This window comes from Ciconia boyciana, chromosome 3, assembly GCF_034638445.1.
Source record: "Ciconia boyciana chromosome 3, ASM3463844v1, whole genome shotgun sequence".
NCBI classification, from domain to species: domain Eukaryota; kingdom Metazoa; phylum Chordata; class Aves; order Ciconiiformes; family Ciconiidae; genus Ciconia; species Ciconia boyciana.
Window position 1 is genome coordinate 65,386,874 of NC_132936.1, and position 23,969 is coordinate 65,410,842.

The window sequence follows — 23,969 nt, forward strand, 5'->3', positions numbered from 1 at the left end:
TCAAACAACAGTAGAAAAACAATTTTGGGGGAGATTTCATCATCAGTTATATTCCCTGGACTACCTCTGCTTCATTGTGGTTTTTGTTACATTGACCACTGTCAGGGAATATGACCCTACATTTAAATATTAAAAGAGAAATCCACTGCTAAAACAGTTTTTCCAAGTCTTCACAAAGACTTTCTCTCCATCTCCTTTTAAAGGAGTATAAAAGGATCTACAAACAATATCTTAAAAACATTGTAAATGTAGGAAACTGTTTGTCCATGTGAAGTTTTCATCATATTTTCAGTCTACTAGTACTGAATCAGAAGACACTGATATATACACATATATAGCTACTATATATAGCTTAGTATTTAGGCACTTGGTCCCCCAGCCCGAGTCTATAACACTCACATTCATGAGAACTGTATAATCCTGTGGAATTAACTGCAAACAGAAGTGTCACACTTTCCTTTGTGTCTATAAATGTCTCCATAATAAATTAGCCCATCAGTTATTTATCATATATGTACAGAGTTATTCAAGTTTTTTTCCCATTCTTTTCAAAACATAAATGGATATTTTTCATTGCTTCCTTTTTGGTAACCAGGAGGCAATCACATTTATGAGACTGAAAACTCTCCTGACAAGACACATGCTTCCACAGTAGATTGAATGTCCCCATTAAATTCTTTTAGTACATTAACAGACAAAGCTCTTGAAAACGTGAACAAGTAGTTACTTCCTTTTTTCCCTCCACCCATAGCAGTAATAACACAGGGCCCCTCAGTACAAGAGAGACATTGAGGTGCTGGAGCATGTCCAGAGAAGGGTAACGAAGCTGGTGAAGGGTCTGGAGCACAAGTCTGATGAGGAGCAGCTGAGGGAACTGGGGTTGTTTAGCCTGGAGAAAATGAGGCTGAGGGGAGACCTCATCGCTCTCTACAACTACGTGAAAGGAGGTTGTAGCGAGGTGGGGGTCGGTCTCTTCTCCCAGGTAACAAGTGATAGGACGAGAGGAAATGGCCTCAAGTTGCACCAGGGGAGGTTTAGACTGGATATTAGGAAATTTTACTTCACTGCAAGGGTTATCAAGCATTGGAACAGGCTGCCCAGGGAAGTGGTGGAGTCGCCATCCCTGGAAGTATTTAAAAGACATTTGGATGAGGTGCTTAGGGACATGGTGTAGTGGTGGTCTTGGTAGTGTTAGGTTTACGGTTGGACTCGATGATTTAAAGGTCTTTTCCAACCTATACGATTCTGTGAACCTAATTTTTTTTCTGTAGAAGTCAATATTCACTGTGGCATGAGAATAAGTGGAAGTCAGGGCTCCTTGACTGTACTGTTGGCTTTGCTCCTGGCCCACTGTGTGAGCTCTGTCCTTCCTTTATCCTATTCCCTTAAAAAAGTTTATTTTTTGTTTCTTAAACAAAACAAACATTTTGTGAATCTTTTTTTTTTTTTTTTAATGCTTTGGTAAAAGTCTCCTTTCCTTATATCATGCAGGCCTGCAACTGCATGCACAGGGTGATGCCCTCACACTTAAGAGCAAGCTAGGATATAAAAAACAAAGAGAACAATTAAATTACAGCATTAGTACTCAGAGAGCAGATCTCTCATGTTGAAAACACCCCCCCCAAACTCCAAAGAGCATTTGCTGAAAACAGCTGAGTGCAATGGCTTAAGACCATGAAGAACAGTGTAAAGATCCCTTCTGCCCTTTTTGAAAGTTTAATCACTTCCATGGCTGTCCTGGAACAACCTGTGTAAGGCAAAGTATAGCCAGAAGATGAGAACAGCAGGGTAACTGGCTGGCAGCTGACAGATGCCAGAAGTGCTCCATCGTTCCCATTCCAGGAAGAACACCACCACATCTTTCTTCAAGTCCTTGTGAGCCATTTGCCAGGAACAAGGCCTGTACATGACCCAGTAGACTGAGAAGTTTCATTAGATGCTGAAGAAAGCCCTCTGTGCCCAACGATGTGATCCAGATGTGCAGAATAATCTTTTTAAACCCATAATTACACATTTGATTACACAGTTTTAGTGAAGGAACTTGCTTCAACTATGCTGTAATGAGCCTTAGGATGCCAGTTTGGTTTCAAGCATTTCTACAGTAAAGTGTTATATAATTGCACACATTTGGATTTCAGTTAGGCCTTTACCCACAGAATCCATATTTTTTTTTTTTTTTAAATCAGCTATTTGATTAATATGGTTATGAGGGAATTCAGTCAAGTCTGAGATTTGCTTCCCTCCTGCTCAGTGTGCTAGAGAAGGAGAGAACTTAGAGTTATTCCATGCATTTATGTACCTAAGCAATGATGTCTGATACACTCTTCAGTAGGAGGCTGTCAGGAGAGTCATGGTTTCCACTGTTGAACAAAAACAGGCAAGTTTCAGTTACAAGAAGTTAGCATTAAGCAGCAGTGTATGTAGGCTTCATTAATAAGAATGAAAACAGAGGCAGAATCCAGAAGCTTCCAGTGCCATAATTTGCAGTTCAGTAGTGTTAAGAAAAGAAAAACATTTATATTTCTTACCATCATTTTGGAGTTCCTAGAAATGCAGGCTACAGCAGCTAAAGCTGGTTTCACTAGGATGTTATTACTGGAAAGACACGGGAACATCAGCTAACAGTTCAGGGGGTAGGCCATTTTCCTTAGGAAATGCACACATTTTTCCAAAACAGTGTTTTAGCATAGTGTCACAAAATGTTATATGTGTAACGACTGTACAGTATCCATGATATACATCTACCCTTTTGAAACACTACCTATTCACTTTTGTTACAAGCACATCTGTATCTAGATGTGACTACACACCTACACATCTTTTCTGCGAGAACTGTCAGGAATTGCACCTTGCATGCTGGTGCACCTTTCCTCCAAGCTATTCCCATTTGTCCTAGCAAACAAAATGCTGTGGAATGAACAGTCTCTTCTGCATTTAGCTAAGCTGTATGTTTGGCAACTCTTTGAGGAAACAGCTCTGAACTGAGGAATTTGGTGAAGATTTAGAAAACAGAGCCACAGTGTCAAACACAGCAATTACTGGAACAGCAAATAGAGCCTGAACAACCATGCAGCAGTTTAGGATTTGACTCAGTAGCAAGAGTAGGTAGCCTCATTACTCCCCAAAGTGTTATTTCAGGCAGTTAGTAAGCTGCAGCCAAAGCCTAGTCTTAAAGCAGCAGCCTCATTTGCACAAGTTAAAGTACTTGCCACAAAAAAAAGAAAAAACACAAACCCAAAAAAGCCGCCCAAGCCTCCAAAGCTAGCCAATAACTTTTGGGACCAGTTCACTGTTAAATAATTCAGACTTCAGAGACTACACATGAAAGAATTGAGTATGCCACTTAACTTTTTTGTGATACTATCTCTAAGGCACAGGCTAACTGTGTCAGTACAGTCACTTCTAGCTTTTGTGTTTGAAAGTGCTGACTTTATACATACTGGATGACATTCACAATCCATCATTTTAACACTTCCCTCTCTCTGCCTCACAATGCATTGTTTCCAATAAAATAAATGCAGTACAGTCAAATCCAGTGCCAGGTCCCCACAGCTTAAGCAGTGCAGCAAATGCATAGTATGGCTGCAAAACAATCTAGACATTTACTGCCAATTGCATAAGAACAAACCCAAGGAATCTGGACCAAGTCCAGCATGACGTCTCTCCAGTTCTCGTAAAGGCAGTTTTGATCTTTGGGAAACTCTGAAGCACAAGAAAAGTCAGAAGAGCTAGATGGCACACAAATAGACACTACTCCAAGTAAACAGACAGTGCAATCTTCTGGGAAGCCCAGGTAAGTAACCATTTCAACAAATAAAAATGAAGTGTGAATAAGCAATATTTCAGGAATAAAAAAATACAATTAAAGTGGAAATAACTTCTTCATAATGCCTTTCTTCCCTGTGCCAGACAGACACTCTTAACCTATCTTACCATTAAATCTTATAGGAGCCCTGTTCTCTGATGAGTAGCCGGCCGGGTGCTTCAGGACTGAAGCCCTTTGTTTTTCCATACAAGCGCTACCAGGCTGTGCAGGAGCAGCACTGCCTGCAGTCTTGTCAGCATGCCTCCACCCTGACTGAGGGGAGGGATGATACAGATCATTTCTCATAAGTGCCCTGCTCCAAACTCCCTTTCTGCAAATTGCCTAATAACATAATAATTCCCCACCTTCCAAGAAATGATTTTTTTTTTTAAAGTAATTACTCCAGTTCAAAATTATAAAACTTTTTAGTTCTACTATTTTGAGATACAACTGAATGTGACAACAGGATGTAGAGACCCATCATTAATTCAGAAGATAAACAGATCTGGGATTCAAAGGCTGATGAGAAACTTGCACCAATTTCAAGGCAGCTTCAGGTACTATGACTATACTTGTCCTCAGATGCTGTCTCATTCTTTGAAGTGGATACTGTACGGTTATTTCTTTCAAGCAAGAATTAGACCACTAATTGTTTACTTGCAAAACACAGTTCAGTTCAATAAAGCCAGAGAGATCCAGAACAGGGCAATAAGTGCTTTCAGTCCATCACCAAGAGAAAAAGATAAGTGCTCTAAGCCTGAAAACAGGAGGTCAAATTCACTACTTTTTCAATTTACTTTGCTTCAGAAGAATTACAACAGGGACAAAGTTGGCCCAGCCTTTTTAATGGTTTTGTACAAGTCTTACCGTGCATCTTCTTGCCAGACTTTTAACATTCCCCACACATAGCACCTCTTCTTATGACAGACTCAGCTCTGCACTACCCATGAGTTACAACTACAGGACAGGATTACAGTTGTGCAAAACACTTGCAGCTCTGAAAAGAGCAAACCATTCAGTTGCAAACCATTCAGCTATCCAATGCAATATTTTAAATGCTTCAAGGTCAGTAAACCTTGTTTTTTCCACATACACTTTTTTAATTCTAATTTTCAACTCCTGTTCAGAGAGGACTTGATTAAAAAGACCTTTGGAAGAGGTTTTAAAGACTATGGGAAAGGAGCAAATGTGAAGTCTACCTTTCAGTGTTCAAACTGAAGTACTTAGGTCCTTTAATAGGTGGGCTCTAACTGATACCATGGGACATCTTTCCAGTTGTGACAGCAGACTACAAAGTTCAGTGTTCATCTATTTGTAGAGTTAGCTACTGCAGGCAACAGTCTAGCAGGGATTTTCCCACTCTCTTAGAAGGAAAGCACTTGACTTAACAGAGCAAGAGCAGGATCTAGAATCACTGTATGCAAGCTTTGTGTTTCATTTTGCCAAAGCTTGTGATGCAGTCTATGGTGTAATCTCTTCCGACACTCCAGCTGGCATTAGTAATCTGCCCACATCTGTATTTGTTTAGAGACAATGGCCCTTAAAAAAAAAAAAAGAGGCCCCCATTTCCCCCATAAAGTGTTCCTACTTTGTTTACCTGGGGGTGGGGGAATGCCTTAGCAATACTTACCTATTTTCTTTCTCAAATAATCAGATTTCAAGTACTGGAATATTTGTCAATGATGCCTTGCAATATACCTCTATTATAGTATGTGGGTGAAGGGTAGTAATCCACTCGCATAAGGGCAGATGCAGGGAGAAAGACTTCTCTTCTTGTCAAAAAAGTCAGCTTTCACCTTAAGCACTTCACCACAGAACCACTTTCTACTTTGCCACAGAGGCTGGGATTAGAAACACTGGTGCAGGAGCAATCCTTGCTTCTAGAAAGCTTTGGGATCAGCTGACTTTTAAGACATTCCCCAAACGGTACCCACAGACAGTGGGAACACTTACACAAACACCACTGATGAAGAAAGTTTAGCCCCTATGCTTCACCAAAATCACAAACCACACTATGTTATAATGACTTACCTGGGTTGGGACAGGGATGTTTAAAACATTTTAAAATGTTTAAAATTTTAAACATTTTAAACATTTAAATTTTTATTTTAAAATTTGTGATCTGTTATTTGCGATTTCCTAGGTTGACTGGGCAGCACTGTATCTACAACGTTTATGAAAAGAAACTCAAACTGTTTAAGACTGTAACAACTGATATATCTATGTCTCATCAAGTCCATGAATAGGCAATCCAACACAGTGGCAGCAGACCTGCTCAGCAAATCACCATGGCATCTCCATTGCCATCTGCTTGGCCACCAACACCTCAGCACACACAGCTTTTGGCTGTACTGGCACATGAAAGGCAGAGTTCAGTGGACTGCAACCAACATGCTATGCAAGTGGTCCATTAAAACAGCCCTACTCTGCAAGCATCAGTGCCTGAGCAGCTCTAACCAGCTATAACCCATGCTAGCCCTTCCCAACCAGGTCACAGACAGTACAGCACGGGGGAAACTGCAGAAAAGGCCCCACTGCCAATTAACATGAGCCTCAATGCTCCACTTACTCAGCAGTGAGTTGTATCCAACACAAATTAACTTCTCTTTCAGCAGAAAGTCCCAATTAATCTTGAAGGCATGCAAGACACCGACATACCCCTTCTTATTTTCCTCATTTCATCTTTCCCCTTTTAAAAAGCAAAGCATAAAACATAATCCAGCATTGCACTACTTCACAGCAGCACAAAATAAATGTATTTAGAAAGTGGCTTCAGCATTTAGAATTGCACAGCAGTGTATTATATAACAGGAAAGCCAGGTCTCATTGGATTTTCCCACTTAAAGATCCAAGAGCACAACAGAGAGTGAAAGTTTAAGCATATGCAGACAATGATTTCACAACGTCTTTTAATACCTTCACATCGGAAAGTCTTCTCAAAAGGTTTACAGGCAAAACACTTTGTTCTCATTTTGTAAAAAATACTTTTGTGATATATATCTCTCTATATATATCAAACATATATATTATATTACATTTGAAACTCTTTTGGAGTATATAATCAATGCTGTTTTAAAGAACATTCAAGCAAAAGGTCAGTCAAATAAGTTGGGACAAGAAAGGGAGAAAACACTGTGCAGAGAATGGGAAGTAGGTGCACTGTTGCTCAGTCACAAGTAATTAGAGCCTCACTGGCTGGCTGTCATTCCGCAGAGTAATACTCAATAATCCCTACACAGCCTGAAATATTTGAGTCAGATGGGAAAGCTCTCGTTATAATCACTATTGTCAGGATGTCCTGCAAAAACAAGTTTCCCCTCCCCAGAGAGGGAAACAGAGATTGTTCCTGTAGATGTTACCAGACATGATACTTATCACCAGTTATTCTCTAAGTCACAAGAATATTCATGTAAAAAGGCAGTCTTTGCAACACAGGTCTCAGAAGGACTGTTAATCAATAACTGGTTGTCCAATAACCAGTCTCAGAAGACAGTTGCTTTAAAACTAAAAAACAAGCCTTCCTCAAGTGAAGAACATGCCTCCGTATTTATATTGTTGTGACTTGACTTTCGTGACTGTCACTCTCTCGGAGCCTCCCACCTCCGTGTACTTCCACACTACTTCAGTCCACCAAAGTGAGCAGGTCAGGTTGGATATTCTGTGGCAGAGAATTGGTTGAGAACGGGGAAAGGCAAAAGCTTTCAAAAATAAGCAAATGGACCCCCACACAGACACATATTACAAAAGGTTTTGTTACAAAGGAGGAAAATTAAAAACACCTTACTTTGAATTACAACCGTTGGATCCTGCTTACTCCACAGACCATCCCATTTATTAGTATGCAGTAACTCTGCCAACCCACTTCAACTATTCTACAGCATCATTATAAGAAATATCTTGGGTCTCTTTAAGGACTGATAAAACAGATGTTACCAACATCACGAATACAAACATAAACCTTCTCATTAGGTTGCTCCCTAGCTTGTTACTTTTCAAAGCTATGTAACTAACATGGTTTCAAGAGCAGGTGTCTCCCTATGTGACTCACTGGTTGCAATGCATCAGACCACACTCCTAAGAGACACAACAAGGGCAAGCAGGAGAGAATGGTAACAAATAAATGAGGGTAACCTCGCTCCCTAACACAGACCTCCTTCTTAAAGCTTTCGGTAACTTACCAGGTCAAGTTTACAAGGCCATATTGTTGTTCCCTGTACTCAAAAAAATAAAAGCCACACACACAAACAAAAGGGGTCAAAGACATCTTAAAGTACCCCTGTATGAGAACTCCACTAAAAACTGGCCTGCAGACCTCCACATTCCAGCAGCAGAACCTTCTTGCCTTGATTTATAGCAAAAAGCTACAGCCTCACCATCTGGGACTAGACTAGCGATAAGAGCTTGCTACTGGCAATTACCTAGATCTTTTTGAAAGAAATCCTAGGACAAGTTTAAGAAAACTCCATAATCGAACCTGGAGTATGAAGAGAAAGACCAAAGAATAGCACTTTCTCAAAATTTAAGCTAAATCTTCACTGAGTGTTAAAGGGAACTGCTAGTAGCAGCACGACAGACTGAACTGCTCTTTACAGCCAGGCAATAGCAGGGCCTGTTTGCAGAGCTAAGATGAGCATAAATCACCTCCAAAAACCTTGGGGTCCAGAGCCTATTCAGAACTGCCACACATTGTAATCATGGAGATGCTGTCTTCATTTCTCAGGGGAGGAAGATCATCATACTGTCACTTTAAATATTTCAGCCTTGGAATGTTGCTCATCACACAGATGCCACAAACAAGTGAAATCCATAGGGATGGTGATTAAACAAAAGTCTAACAGAAAAAGGAGGCGTCCATAAGCATCGCCATGGTGTGAGCATCACAATCTTCACAATACTGCTTTCCTATGCTCTGCATCAGTTATTGACTAGAAAGATTTATGTTAAACATATTGCAGTGAAAAGCCAAGCCGCTCTGCATGCAATCTTCAGTGACACTGAGCATCTGAGATGTGGTTTACAGCAGCAATCCAGGTAACTCACAGGGACAGTGAGGCTCACAAACTCCCTTGAACACAAAGTAGTTCACAATTGTGTTTCTTAAACTTGAGAATAACCTGGTGAAGAAAAATCCTGGCACAAAAGTAAATAACCACATTATGGAATATTTCAGAAAAGACAGATTGGAAGTGTAAGAACATACCAAAATGCTGATAACCCAGGCACAACGACAAGCACAAGCTGCTTGGTCTACAGCCTGGTTTTATTGCCAATACCTCACTCAGCAGCTGGTTGTTGTTATCCTTTTCTGGTTTACAGATGGCGACTGCCACCTGCTTTTCCTTTACCCCCTCACCTTCTTATTTTGTAGTTCAGACTGCAACTAAACACAGCAGTTTAACATAGCTAGATGGCCGGAGAAGGTTGGTTTTGTTTGTTTTAAACACAAACTACTACTTCTTCCTTTGCTGCAGGGAATAAGAGAGCAAGGTAAACATGTTTTGGTATTTCTAGTGAAAGGGAATGTACACAAAATGTGAAAGTAGCATTGTCTAGAGTTTGTGTGGACTGCATGTCCAAGATGGGGTGCACATTCCTCAATGAAATAGCCATTACAATTAAGAATGAATGACAGGCAAAAAGGTTCAGCAGTTTGTTTTCCACCATACTGCCACTGCTGCACTCGAAGTATGACAAATGTGAACTCCACTGGCATCGCACCTCTGTCTTCAAAAACAGCTCGGACACATTTGATGTCATTCATGGTGTCTTAGCATACAAGCCAAAATTTAGTATAGTAATTTTCATCAGCACATTAGTCAGCATGCAGGCAATGAGGAAACTGACTTTGAAAAAGGAAAAAAACAAAGTGAGAATTGGCTGTGTAAAAGGATGACTTCTCATGTCAAGGGCGGGTAACTGGATAAACCTGCATTTCCAAAAAAGCTTTCTGAAAAGCTCTCTGAAGCAGAATTGAGAAACCAGATAGCTTTGTACACTAAGATACAACAGTGTGAATCAAGTTCTGTCAGCACTTCTATAATAAGCCTCGGCTGTCCGGGAGTTTAAAATGAAGCTGAAGAAGATCTGGAATTCAAGAATGGAAAAGCCAAGCCTCTTCAGCACACTTAACAGTATGCTTTAGGATATTATGAGATTTTAGGTCCGGAATCTTTCACTGGACTTTCAACTAGACAGATTATCTCTGCCCAAGACATCAGTACTATGATCATATTCCCATCAATTAAATAAGAATTCAGGCATCCTGCAGAAGTGATACTTTTGAAAGGGTATGTTACTTCCTCACTCCTTTTCCTCATTGTCTCCCAGCACACAGACAACAAAAATTCTTCGTAATGTTTTCCCTGTCATCCACTATCCTCAGATCTTATCAGGAACAGGGATACCTCCTGAAGGGAAAGAGAGAAATTTCTAGCACAGCATACCATGCAATACGAGGTGGCTATGGCACTAGGCTGCAGCAAGGCTCTTCTGAAGACAAAACTCCACCGGCCAGCGTATTTCCTGGCTGCAAGGGTGTGCAGTGGCACCAGCTTCTTTCCACAACCCTCCAATGCTAAACAAAAAATCAGAAGCAGATCACAGAAGAGATCTCCAAGCAGTTGTACCTGGCATGCCAGATTGTGGAAGGACAGTTGTTCCTATGTCTGCTTCAGATGTAAAAGGAAGACCCAGAAGAAAGTTGACTGCGAAAACAATCAACCTCCACGTGAAGGACTAGGCCAATTAGTAGGCATGACTGGAGGCTCAGACTGTAGCAGTATTAAACAAGAGAAATAAAGACTGAAGAGCAGGTGGCCAGCAACCAAACTACAAATTCAGTCTGTAAGTACATCAAGTCCCTTCTGGGACTTCCAGTACTTTGAGTATTTCTCCTGGGTTGTTCAGGTTTTTGCGTAACTCTCAACTCCTAAGCGAACTGACTCTTCGCCACCTCTTCCAAGTTGATTGTAAATCCAGCCTCCAACGCACACTACTGAAAACCACTTACTGAGATTAAGGACCAATTAGAAGTCATAGTTGTGGATTTACAACAGGAATCTCCTGCTTTCCCTGAAGCCAGCTGTATAGACACTAGTACCAGAAAAGGAAGAGTCCTTCAGCTAACTTAATTTTTATTCCTAAGTGAAGGACATCAACCGGAAGATTTCTGTGATTTGGAATCTCTGCTATTTTCCACATTTTGCTTCCCACCAGTCTCAGCAGATACCTGTGCTTGATTTGCTCAAACTCTTGATTGCAAATCCAGTTTCCTCTTGTTGACATCTGCACAGATAAACTCTATGAATTAGACATGAACTCAAATCTACAGAAGCACAGCTAATCCCTGAGAAAAACTGTGTTGCCTCTACAGAGCTAAAGAGCAAAACTAGACTTCAACAGATCTGAAACAATTAGAAGATAATCTACTTGCCCAGCATTAATAAAAGGGAACAAAAACTTCAATGGACTTTTAATCTGGCAAACAGACAGATATAATCTTGTGCCATCATCCCATTGAAGCTACACAAGGTATTATTCTAGTTCAAGACAACTCAACAGTTCCCCAGCACAAACACACACAGAGAGCAGCTACAGGTCTGTGTCAGTACTGACACAGCAGTTCAGCTTTCCACCAGCACAGCCTGCCCCAAACGCCTTGTCTCCCCCTCTAGTACAGGGACACAAATTCTACTTTCTGGAGAAGCCTGCATCCAGGTTAAGCTGCAGTGACCTGCCCACTGGAACTGTGTTTATTCTAGCCATTATCAGCAAGTCAATCATTTAAAGAAGAAAGTGAAGCTAACATTCAAGTGCTTCTCCTCTGAATCTGCTAGTATAAAAAGAACATTTAAACAATCTGCCTGCTATCCCTAGTCATTCCTACCTCGAGCTTGACTAAGCAGTTACGCTACATCTATACATACAGATCACTAAGATGGGGCTTGGGACAATTTGGACATTCAATGGCTGTCATAGTCAAAGCTATCCCATCAATGAGATGGGAGTTTTGTGTAGAATTTGTTAAGTGTGATTCCAGTCCTCTGAAGGAGAAAAATACTCTGCCTCAAGCAACAAGATGTGAAAGCCCAAGTTTTAGAGTACTCCCTAATTTAATTTCTGATGTTTCATCTGCATTTTTATTTGCATATTAAACATTGCCCATAGCCTCCCTCACCTTCATTATACAGATCTGACCCACAGACATCAACTCAATGCAGGCGAAACTCGTATGTATGAGTTTTGAGTAGTGCTTGGCTGCAAAAACAGTGCACTGCGAGATGCACCTTCAGTGAGTGAAGGTAGTTCATTAAAATAGAGCAAACTGCATCAATCATTATGGCATTTGTTCTCCTCGCACATTACTGTTGTGGCCTGAGGTTGGGTAGACTGGGTTAAATAATTCCTTAACATGGCTTAAAAAAACCCCACAAATCGCTTCTGAAGAGACTGCTGATAATAATACAAAAGTCTTTTGAGATGCTTTCACTTAGAACTCTTAATTCTCAAATACCAGAAAAACAAGTTCTCTAGTTGTAAAGTACAGACTGAATTTAAAGTAGCAGGGAAAAAACAAAAGGCACAAAAAGTACTCTGCGGGTAGCTGAGTAAGCAAAGGATGTACACGTATGAGTTTGTGCAGGAAGAAAAAATGATGTACTCCCACTATTCAGCTGAGCCCAGTAATGAGTAGAGTTCCATCATCACTTGCTCATGGCCAGAAGCAACACTAGGCAAGCGCTCATTAATTTCTTGATATGACAAGCAAAAGGTTTTCTCTTAAAAATAAAGCCAGATTTCTACGTACCTGGATATAAAGGCAACTTTGAAGGAGCAAATGGATACAGCAGTTTCGGAGCAAGCTTGCAAACAGCAGCAAGAGTGCCAAGACTCTTCACACCACCACAATCACAAAAACATCATGGGACCTAACTGCAACATATTTCTTTTAAAAAGACGTACTTAGCTATTGCCTCATTTTTCCACCGCAAAATAAAAACACGGTACTACCCAGGCATGTGTAATGCAGTACAGATAGGGCACAGAGGTCCATTTCTTCTTGCTGTCATCTTATTCCAATGGCATGTTACTGTATAAACCCCTTGAAAGAGTATTCTTTTTTTTCCTGAAAATATACAAATAACAATACAACAAGACCTCAGAGAATTTCAAGATCCTTGGACAGATCTACCACTTTCCAGGTTTCTCCCTCTCTCTCCCATAAGAAATTACCATAAACCTACCTTCGTTTTACATGTATTTTCCCCAGTTGAAATCGTATTCCCAATTCAAGGTTTTTAAAGCCACTACTTTTACAGTGTTAACAGTGAATAAGGAAGAAACTCCACTGCTTGCTATCAGTTTCATGAGTGGTGTTTCTTATTATATAAAGCTTTCTTGAAAATTGTATCAATTAAATTGAACTCCAATCTTTTTGCAACCTCAACAAGCATTCTGACCTGCAAGTACAGTAACCAAATACTGCACCCTGTTCTCACATGGACAGCTCTGATGAATACTATGTTATCATTTACATCTTGGTTGAAATAACCTTGTTTACTTACAAAATTACTTTGCAAAAGTCAATCTTTTCCCTAATTAGGATTATCCTCAGTTCACATGCCAAGTTAACCTGAATTCCTTTTAACAAATATCTTAAACTTTAAAGACTCTGTTGTACTTTTTTGGACTTTTGCCATCCACATGCTCAATATCAAGTATGCTCCCTGAGCACATGAATAGATCCCAGGCTGTTTCCCCCCACAAAACCAGTTGACAAAGTATATGAACACAATCCTCCAGAATCAGCAGTGGAAGCCTCTTCTTATGGAGCTGAGCTAAAGTGTAAGATGATTCTTACCCAGCATAGATAAACTCTCAGCAATCCCAACACACACTTTGATGACCAGACTGTTACAACACAAGCCAAGTCCTCAGACCTGGGACTTTCACTCTGAAAGCCAGAGGGACTGAACAGATCAGATTTGTTCCACTGGTCTACAGACATATTCCCTGCTATCCCCGAGACTTCCAGCATGTTCTCTTTGCTTTATTGCAAATAGATTACTTCATGTTAGGATCCCTTTGTCTTTATTACAAATAAGTTGTTTCATGCTACCCAGCACCTACAGCTATGAACAGTGAAATCCTACAAAGGAGACAGCTTTGTAGTAGCTTCCTGAAAAAAAAAAAAAAAACAACTTCCTTCTACACCCCCAACAGCTGCAAATTAGGTAATTAATATAGGGTTTTTTTAAGAATATACCTCCCAGACACTTTGAGAGTTGTTTTAAAATAAATGCCCAGAAAGATCACAGGTACTTTTGGACCCCTCTTCTTCTGGCCTCGGCTAGCAGAAAGAAAGAGGAAGTGTAAAGAAACATTAGCAGAACTCACTGGGAGATGCAGGATAACAAACCACATTGTCCAGGTTCTCAGCCCTGCCCCTTTACAGAACCAGCGTTGTAATGATAATTGGTACCTTTCCTTCCTTCCACCCACTCTTTCCCCTAACTTTGTCTCAAATGCAGATGGGCAAGACAAGGCTACCAACTGTCATGAAAACCTCCGATACTTGATTTTGGTGAGCCAGTTCACCAGCCTTTAACAGCTGCTCCCTGTTCTGCCCAAACCAAACTGGAAGTCAGCCTACTGACTAGCGTTAAGAGGCCCCACTGGGAGAACCACCATCCCAGGCAGTTCTGCTGGTTTGAAGTGTGGTGGAAGCCAGAGACCAAGCTGTCATTCTGGATCCAGCCTGAGGCACAGGCTCTGCCGCGTGGGATAAGATTACACTTCCACACCCCATGCAGTACCTGTTTTGTAGGTATACAGTTTCAGTTTCCAGGACTATCAGTTTAATGCCCTTGAAGATGCCAAATTTCCTTTTCTTGCAGGTATATTAAGTTTGTGTTTGGATATAGACACACAACAACAAAATAACAACTGAATTAAAAGTTAGCCAAACCAAGTTGAACAAGGAATATGTATTTCTCCAATACATGCAGAACACTGAGACTAAGCACATAAACAGTCACGTTAGAAGAAATCTCCCTCAGCTCTCTGGATGAACAAAGCTTACATCTGAAATGAGCATTACACAAAAACGTTACCATCCACACAACAGCAGCAAAATCTGCTGGTAATCACAGACATCACTGCCATGCCCCAAAGGACTGGAAAAAGCCCTTCTCTCACTTGTTTTCAAGATGACAAAGAATCAGTGTTACTGTTCAGAGACCTAAAGCACGTATGTCTAGCCCTGTATTAGCAGCAACACTCACTCAGCAGATTAGAGGTATACTCCCTCGATCAGTTTTAAATAAGCAGGCAGGTGAAGGATTCCATTGTTAGTCTTTTCATTCACTTGCCATAAATCTCATAAGGTAGCTATTTCAGTTATTAATTATTCAGATTTATAATCCAGAAATATGAGCATTACTTTTCTACACTCTTCAAATGATAGTTTTAGAAGCACAACTCAGACAGTAGTCTGAGAAGGTGTTCCTCCCCCTCCCCCCCAAGAGGAAGGAGAGTAGGCATCACTTAAAAATTTCATAAAATTGAGTAAGAGTTAAGACGACATCCAAGGTGCACAAAATCAACAGGGCAGAGGAGGAAATACTAAGGTGAATTGAATTGCTTGTGCCTGAATTCAAAGAATGGCTGAGGCCAAAGTTCACACACACAAGATGGATACCTTAAACCACTAATCTACCTGGACATACTTTTGTGATTTACATAATGAACCACATTCACACACTATCTTCAGTCACCAAAACAATACTTGGTTTACAACACAAGCTTTAAGGGAATATTGAAGCTGTTAAGTGTGTGGTTATGTGCCCATTTTGTCTGGTTTCTTTGTGGATATAGTTGCAAAACTGCTTGAAAGCTGGTGACTAAAACCAAAAACAATTCAAGGGCAAAATAAACTTCTATAAACCTGTACAAGTTGTATTTGAAGAGTGCACTATGTAGCAAAATTCTTGTACAACAGGAGAGGAGAATAGAGGCTGTTAAATAAAAGTAAAAAAGGCAATTCAAAGTAATTTTTATTTGCACTGTTCTACTACTCAACAGCTGGACCTCAAGACCCTGCAATAGTGGGTGCTATACAGACACATAACAAAAATGCAGGTCTTGTCCCAAAGAACTAACAACACAGTCCTTGCTACAGTAGCACACTTGGGATGTAAATATGTAGCCTGAATAAAACATGCAGCATATATTTCATGCGTGATTACGTATCCTAAGTTTTGAAAGGGAAATAGATTTAAAAAGCACATTGCTTTATATGGAGACTTCAGATGGCTGCAAAAGTGAGGCTTTTGCAGCCATACATCCAGATCTTTCAGGAAATAGTGTTTATGAAATAAATAACACTGAGTGAAAACTGTGCTCTAAATGCCAATACTGCATCCAGAAGCATAGCTCTAGCAATTGAAAATGCAAGTGCCAATGTTAAGCTGTCAAAAATGTCCCTTTGCAAACACCAGTCTATTACTTTGCTGTGAACTGAGTTCTAAGGCCGCTTAACAGAACAAAACTAGATGTGCCTGCAAGATTGGTTTTAGGTAGATGCTGATCCCAGTAGGAAGTTCATCCTCAATTCACGTTCAGACTTCAACCAACAAATAGTAAACAGGATTTATTACCTGGAAGTCTTCTGGATAGTCACAAGTCTGTCTAAGTACCACACAGCTTGGACATCTGTGCCAATTCTCACTGCTCTTAGCTTACAAAGACAACATGAGTTTTACCTCCATGAACATTCAATGATAAAAACACCTCTTTAAAGAATCAGGCCAAGACACTACATTTGCATTTCCTAAATTGTAATTCTGTAGACCGCCAGTCATTTATGCATTTGAGCTCACTAAGTTTCAAGCATCTTACTAAAGCTTGCTTGGTTGAACTAGTATTTTGGCAAAATGACAAAGGAAAGCAATAAAACTTGAGCAAGACCCCCACGCCCTCCAACCAAAAACCAAAGCCTCCCCCCACCCCAAGCTAAAGGAAACTGTCAAATCCATTAGAACAAATGGAAAAACACCAAACTCAAACCAAGGGAAAAACCTGTATGAATGTCTGTGAGATGAGACTCATTTCCTGATATGAGCATTATCTGTGAAAACAACCAACAACTTTCAGGACTTCCAAGGAAGATATTTAGCAGAAGAACCATTAGTTCCCTACTAAAAAATACCAAGGGAATACCCCCACCCAACTATGACCAACAATTTCAGCCAGCAGTCCTGTGAAATCTAATAGAATATGAAAAAATGTCTTAAACACAGGCTCACATGAAATTCACATTCAGGCTTGTAGAAAATTCTCAGGCATGGACCAAACAAAAAAATTGTCTTACCTTTCTAACTACCAGTTAGCTAATTGATATACAGAGGCAAGTAGCAACATTATTCAGAATCCAGAAGTCAATTGCTGCCTCTTTCCATCCTCCTAAAACATGCATTTAGCTGTTAGGGAGGAAGGGGGGGAGGGTGGAGAGGAGGAAAGGAAGTGAAAATATTTGGTGAAAAAGCAGTGAATACAATTGGTATCAAAAGGAAAGGAAGTATCAGAAGCACATGGCTACAAAGATCACCACCAGATTAAAAAAAAAAAAATCCTTGACAAGCATTTTCAGTTCATTATTTGTTTACACTGGAGGAACAAACTCATAGTCTACCAGACTTCTCAGGTTACAATATAGACAACCAAAGACAAGAAAAGAAATGGCTGATATTAAAATCAATTTACAGAAAATCTCACAAATGTTAACTTTATGATCCACATAAATACTTTTCACAGATAACAAAAACAATTCTCATACAAACTCTAATCAAGCCTTAGGATTCTGAGAAGACCTGAACTACCAAAATGATGATTACTTTAAAACTTGTGATGATATTCAAATATCCTTAATGGAGGAATGAGCTGCTTTATTACTTTGGAGTATCAGATCCATTAAAGACCTCTTGGGTTTTGAACTGCTGTACACAAAGACAGGTTGAGCATGATTATAGAAACTGCAGATGAAGACAACATGTAGCCCACCTCCCATAAAGATGACACTGACTTAGTATGTACTACAGGGGGGAAAAAGAATAAAGAAAAATCCAAGCAGCTGCAGATGCTTGATGAGCAAACAGGACAGGTAAAGAACTAAGACGAAGCAAACACTGTAAAGTAGTAACAGAACAGACTCTAAAGACTCAAGAAAGCCTCACGTGGGTCCATCACACATCTTATGTTTCCACCCAGAGCTGTGCTGGAGTGACGTTTCTTGGTACCAGGTAGGGAAGGGAGAACGTCACCCTGAATACATGCACTCCCCATGACCAGACATTCCAGTTCTAACCCACCTAACCACTGATAATGCATTCAAATGTACAGAAGGGTAATAACTACATCTATCAGCATGCAAATGGTGTTCTAGAGACACTATGAGCCATTTTAAATATTTAGTAAAAGAAAAACAAACGAGTATACTTCCAAAATATTTTGTACAGCCTCCTATGCTATATCTCACTAGGAGCATTCAAGGTAAGCCACTAAATGTTTATATCAAAGCCACATATACTTCTTAGTTTGCTGTCTGTGCTCCTGTGCACATTTGTCTACTTACATTTCACAACAACAAGAGAAAAAAGGAATAATCAAAAATGGAACCTCAGTTACAACAAGAGAGGCAAAGGATAAGCACAGCTGCATAACTGCTGCAAGTAGAAAACACTAGCTAAGTCAACAAGAACTTTTACCCTGGGAAACTATCAGTGCCATTGAATAAAACCAGGAAAATGATTGATTCTTAGCTTTGTGGACTGTTGACTCTGGAAGTCATCCAGTGGGTGATAAAGGAAGGTAATACGCTTCTTAAAACATTAAAAACTCAATAACCTTACGCTAGAGTTTGTATCCCCATTTTATATGAGCAGTTTCAAATATACAGAAGAGTAAGTAACTATGTACACAAGACCCTAACACATTAGGCATGTTAACAATGACTAGCAATATATATTTTATCACAACACTCAAATCTGTCAGGTTCTTTACTATTCTGCGAAAAAAAAGTACAAGCTGCAAACTCAAAAAAAAAAAATCCTGAGTTCTGAATTTGTTTCAAACAGCTATCAAGCTACTCTTTTCCTTCAAGAAAAAGAAAATAACCAGTTAGCTGTAAATGATTCAGCTCTAATAAATACACAACTATAAATTTGCTATTTAAATGCTTGCTAGCCTCTCCCGTTACATGGCAGAATGCTAATGTCTGAAATTTGAAACACTGTCTTGAGGCCACAAACTAACATTTGTTTTGTAAACAAAAAATCTTGTACAATTTTCCCCCCCTCATATAAGACCACAAAAAGGAGTGCTCATATAAACGGAATCACTTGATCACAAAAAAGAATAAAAACTCTAATGATCAAACTTAAAATTCCAGTCACAATTGTAAGGTGCAGGATCCCTGCCAGACCAACAGAATTTAAACACTAGGATCCATGTGGAAAACATTAATTACATGATACAAGACAGACAGTGGCTACACAGGCTTGACAGACCTCTGTTGTAAATCAAAGCCATCAGTGTCCCTCTGCCACCACTACTCACCTACGTTAAGCACCTTAAGTATTTTTCTTTAGCAGTTACAATTTGTTTAGGGTTTTTTGGTCGGTCTTAAAGTCAGCATATTTGAACAATATGTATTTTTCTATACTCTGCCAAAGGCACACTGCCCCTTATGCACAGGAATGGAAGTATAGCTAATTTTACATTGTCTTTGGCAAAGCTGTCTTCTATAACAGGCTGGTATTGCATTCTCTATTCTCCAAGCCTACAATCACTTTTTAAAAATAGGTTTTTATCCAGACTGTGCACAGAAATCAAATAAACCACACAGAAATTCACTGCTATATTTCTGATGCAGGACCCTTATCTCTCCTGGAAAAAATGGGGTTAATAACTACAAAGTATTTTTTTCTTCATATCCCAAGCAGATGATTGCATAACAATCCAGGGGATTTAGATACAGCTGCCCATCATGCACAGTGCATTTGTGGGTGCCAATATGAATTGCCAAACTGCACCAGTCACTTACAGACTCTCCATAGCACACAGAAGAGCTAATAAAACATAGTGCCTGCTGTGCAGCGTAATCCACACACAGCCCTGACCACACTGCAGAACCACGACATACCTTTCAGTCTTTTGGAATTCCCGTTCTTTTGCTGCTCATCCTCTTCGTTAATGGTGAATAAACCCAGGGGATTTGGCCTGGCACTTGTCTTCTTCAATCTCTCTTGTCGGAGTGCAGTAGCTGAACCAGGCATGTTGCTGTTGCCTCTTGTTTATTAAAAAAAAAGTAAGAAACTGCAGCCCCTGCTTAGCAGCTAGCTGCACCGCCTGTTCATTTGAGCACTTGTAATAGATCCCCTATGGATAAGCAGTATGCAAACAGCTGACAAATATGAACATCCACTCGGCAGAGAAAGACTCCCAGTCTTTCCCCACCTTCAAGAAAAGCCCTAATTAAAGGCACATTGATTTGGATGCTGCTCGTTGCTGTCTTAACCTGTTCAATCAGATCCCAGCCCACAGCACCAGGTTCCTTGCTGCAGCACCTTTTTCCCCTGCAACCCTCTTCCAGCTATGGCACACTAAAATATTCAGCACGCAACACAAGAGGAGAAAATATGATACGCCGCTGTTAACAGTTGCCCTGACAACACTGACACATCCTAATCAAAGGGGGTCTATGAGTGTTGTCTCCTCAGCTGCAGCAAGCCGGCCTCGGGAACGCTGTCTCCCACACGCTTGCGGAGAGCTGGAAGCACCTCGGCAGCAAGGGCTGTTCCTTCCTCCTCGCAGGGCGGCAGGAGGATGGAGCTGTGCTTGCACAAGCAGATGAGCACTGAGTGAAAAGAAGCCTAGAAGGCTCCAGGCATGAACCTGCATTTTGCCAGCTGCTCTGTTTATTCATGTTTAGAAATTTTAGCCTAATCTAAACTAAAACAATGAGGATGAGTCTTCTTCCATATACGCATGTGTTGGGTGTTGTCATCGTCCCCCCTTAACTTAATCACCTTCCTATGCAGTGCATACCTTTTGCATTAGGAATGCATACACCCACAATTACAGGCAGGAGTTGGAACATTCTTTTCCATGTGTAAAAATACAAAAATCAGGATTACTAGCTTGTACAGACAACATAGGACAACGAAAGGACTTTTGGAGTGAATATTCTGTACCGCATCATTAGTTTTACAGCACCAATCATTAGCATTCACTTTGCAAAATGAACAAGATACAGACAGCCTGTGTGGTTTTAATTAGCTGGATTTCCTTCATATGCTGGCATTCTGGATTTTCTTTAGCCTTTACAACAGAGCACTTGCTCAGAAGTTTTGCAATCTGCATGTTCCATCCTTCACAGCTCCAAACACCACTACGCAACATGCTGGATGTTTTACCCGTGAGACCTTAACTTCATCCACTTCCACCTCTCTAATTCAATGTGTGCTCACCATTTCAAAATGCTACAGAAGAAAAACTGCAATCCAGAACATCTCTATAATGTTAGAATTACAGAATTTTTCCCCACTTCAGATTTTTTTTTTTTTAAAGAGAAACTTGATGTAACATGATCACCCGCCACAAGATGGCACATACATTAGTTGACAGGTCTGCAGGTGGCTCATATTGAAGATACAGGATTATACAGATGTATATGAATACCTCAACAACATGGGTAACAATACTGAAGAAGAAGGGTCAGAGTTTATGACAGTCAATATGGTATGTATCACAGTGGCCTGCGATGTTCTTTACAGAGGAGTCCTGGATGGTGCTCAGCTGGCAGGACAGCTCTGTTCTTAAACCCCTCAGGCTCATCAGCCAGGAGCCCAGTGGATGGAGAAGAACACAGCACCACCCAAAGGCTCAGCTGGACCATTCTTCCTTCTCCAGCATGGGCACAAAACACCCAACCAAAACAGAAGTAATCTGCAGGAGAGCACCAGTTCTGAACCAAGCCCACAGCCTACCTCCAGTGCGTATTTCCTCCTGGTTACGTCCTGCTACTTGGCCACACCTTGGACTCTCTGGGCGTACACAGAAGCTATACATGATGACGTTTGTCTACAGTTAAAGACGCGTTGTACTAAAGGGCATGAACAACAACAACAAAAAAAGAGTAAGAAAAAAAAGCTCTAACACAAGCTGTTCTTCAGCTCAGCAGTTTGACTTCTGGGGTTTATACAGGCTACTACTTCATCCTGTAAGAGAAACAGCTCCATTCCTCAAATCCCATCCACTTTAATGCCTACCACAAATACTACATAACAGTACACAGCCACAAAAAGAGGATGGTAGATAGTACCATGAATACTTTTCATGCCCAAGACTGTTGCCAACAGCACAAAAGTAACAGAAAACACTACTTACATAGCAGCTTAGTTAAATATCACTCCACTCCCTTTCACTGTTTTAAGTCACTAAGAAAGGATTCCTGCCCTTCTAAACATTCTGTTCAATCAATCAATCACCTTTAATTGCTAAACTACTTAAATAGGCATTTTAAAACATGTAAGAAGTATCTAACACACAAAAATACACATGACTGGAAAAGCTTCCAAAGGGGCTTTCAAGGTTACAGGTATAATAACTGTTTCAGCATCTCCATTTCCCTATTACCTGAGGAGTCATGGAGAACAGCTACAAGATTGAGAATGCCTTCCTTGGTCCTTACAGGATCTCCTGCACCCATAGAGTGACTTGCTCTGAGTACAATACATAGTAATGACTAAATTTAATGCTTCAGGGGCTGGTGAAGATGGATTTGGGCTATGACACACAGGCAACTGAGGCGTTAGTGCATGTTTCTTTCTGTTGACTTACTAATGCAGAGGTGAATTCTGACAGAGGAAAAGGATCAACAGCACATTCAGCTTATGCAGCATGATTTTATTTCAAGGCTCCTATGGTTAAAAACTGTGCCAGCCCACAACGTGTTTCCAAATGCCTAATAAAATGGCATCCTAGCAGTCTATAACCTATTACATAAGACACCTATTACAATAGAAGATAACACATAACTTTAGGTACTTGTTTTTTTGTAAAAAACAAAAACAAAACAAACAAACAAAAACCCAAAACCCCCCCAAAAAACCAAAAAACCACAACTCTTCCTAATAACACTATTAAACATGCATAAAAAGGTACCAATGCTGTATAAAACCAGACTATACTGACAAATCCCCTCCCTCCATCCATTGGTTTAGGGCAGAAAAAGACATTCCTGAGGTATCCCTAGCAGGAAAGCTTTGCTTATTTCAGCCTTGTCTCAGTTATGTGGGAGCTTCTATATTAAAACTGGGATGAAAGCAATGCTCCACTGAGAGAATAAAGTGGTGGATAACTTTAGTAGCAAGGCTGTTAAATTCTTTAAAAAAAAAAAAGATAACCATTTGCTTACACAGCTCCTATTAGTGATTTCCCCCCCCCCCCCCCAACCATTAGTCATACTGTGTACCAATACAATCACAGCTGAGCTCTTACTGATGGGGTGAGACTGTCTCAAGAGATGGGATGAGGGCAACTGTGTATCTTGAAAGCACTGGATAATTTTTGGTTTTTCCTTTTTACAACACTTTCAAACTCATTATCAGTTAAACCACTACACTTAAACACACCCACTTTCACCCATTGGATTCTATAGGTATAATTACCTGCACAATACATTATCTAATGTGCAACAGTCTTAAACAGCAGTTTGAACAAAGACTATTAGGATAATTATATTGTGATATGGGAAATGTAAATATTTATAACATACTAATTGATGTTTCTGCTTTAACATCAGGTATTAAGGCTTGATATCTCTACCTATGAAATTAAAAGCAAGTTGAAGCTAGTCACCAGAACAGTCACCATGATACCTATGTGCAGTCTACTGTGGGTAATCTGATAATTTTAAATGGCTGAACTCTAGATTTGCTATCTTCTTTCATTCACAGGATTGTTTCAGTCCCTGTAAACTATCCAAATACTACATGAAGCTCAGTACTGTGATTTAGAGTATAATAAGTTACACATGATAAGTTCACGTTCTACAGTCACTGCCTTGCGAAGCACTCCGCCAGGCTGAACTTCCTGAAGTGAACCT

The 23,969-nt window shown here is 40.2% G+C and overlaps 1 protein-coding gene across 1 annotated transcript in view; it reads right to left on the bottom strand.

Annotated features, from left to right (window-relative positions):
- MAP7 (microtubule associated protein 7) overlaps nt 1-20,137 on the bottom strand; it is a 107,680-nt gene extending 87,543 nt beyond the window's left edge. The window contains exon 1 of the mRNA XM_072857923.1: nt 20,004-20,137. Within this exon, the coding sequence (XP_072714024.1) occupies nt 20,004-20,136 (133 nt within the window). The 5' untranslated portion in view covers nt 20,137. The remainder of the gene's footprint in view (nt 1-20,003) is intronic.
- Nucleotides 20,138-23,969: the final 3,832 nt, after the last annotated feature.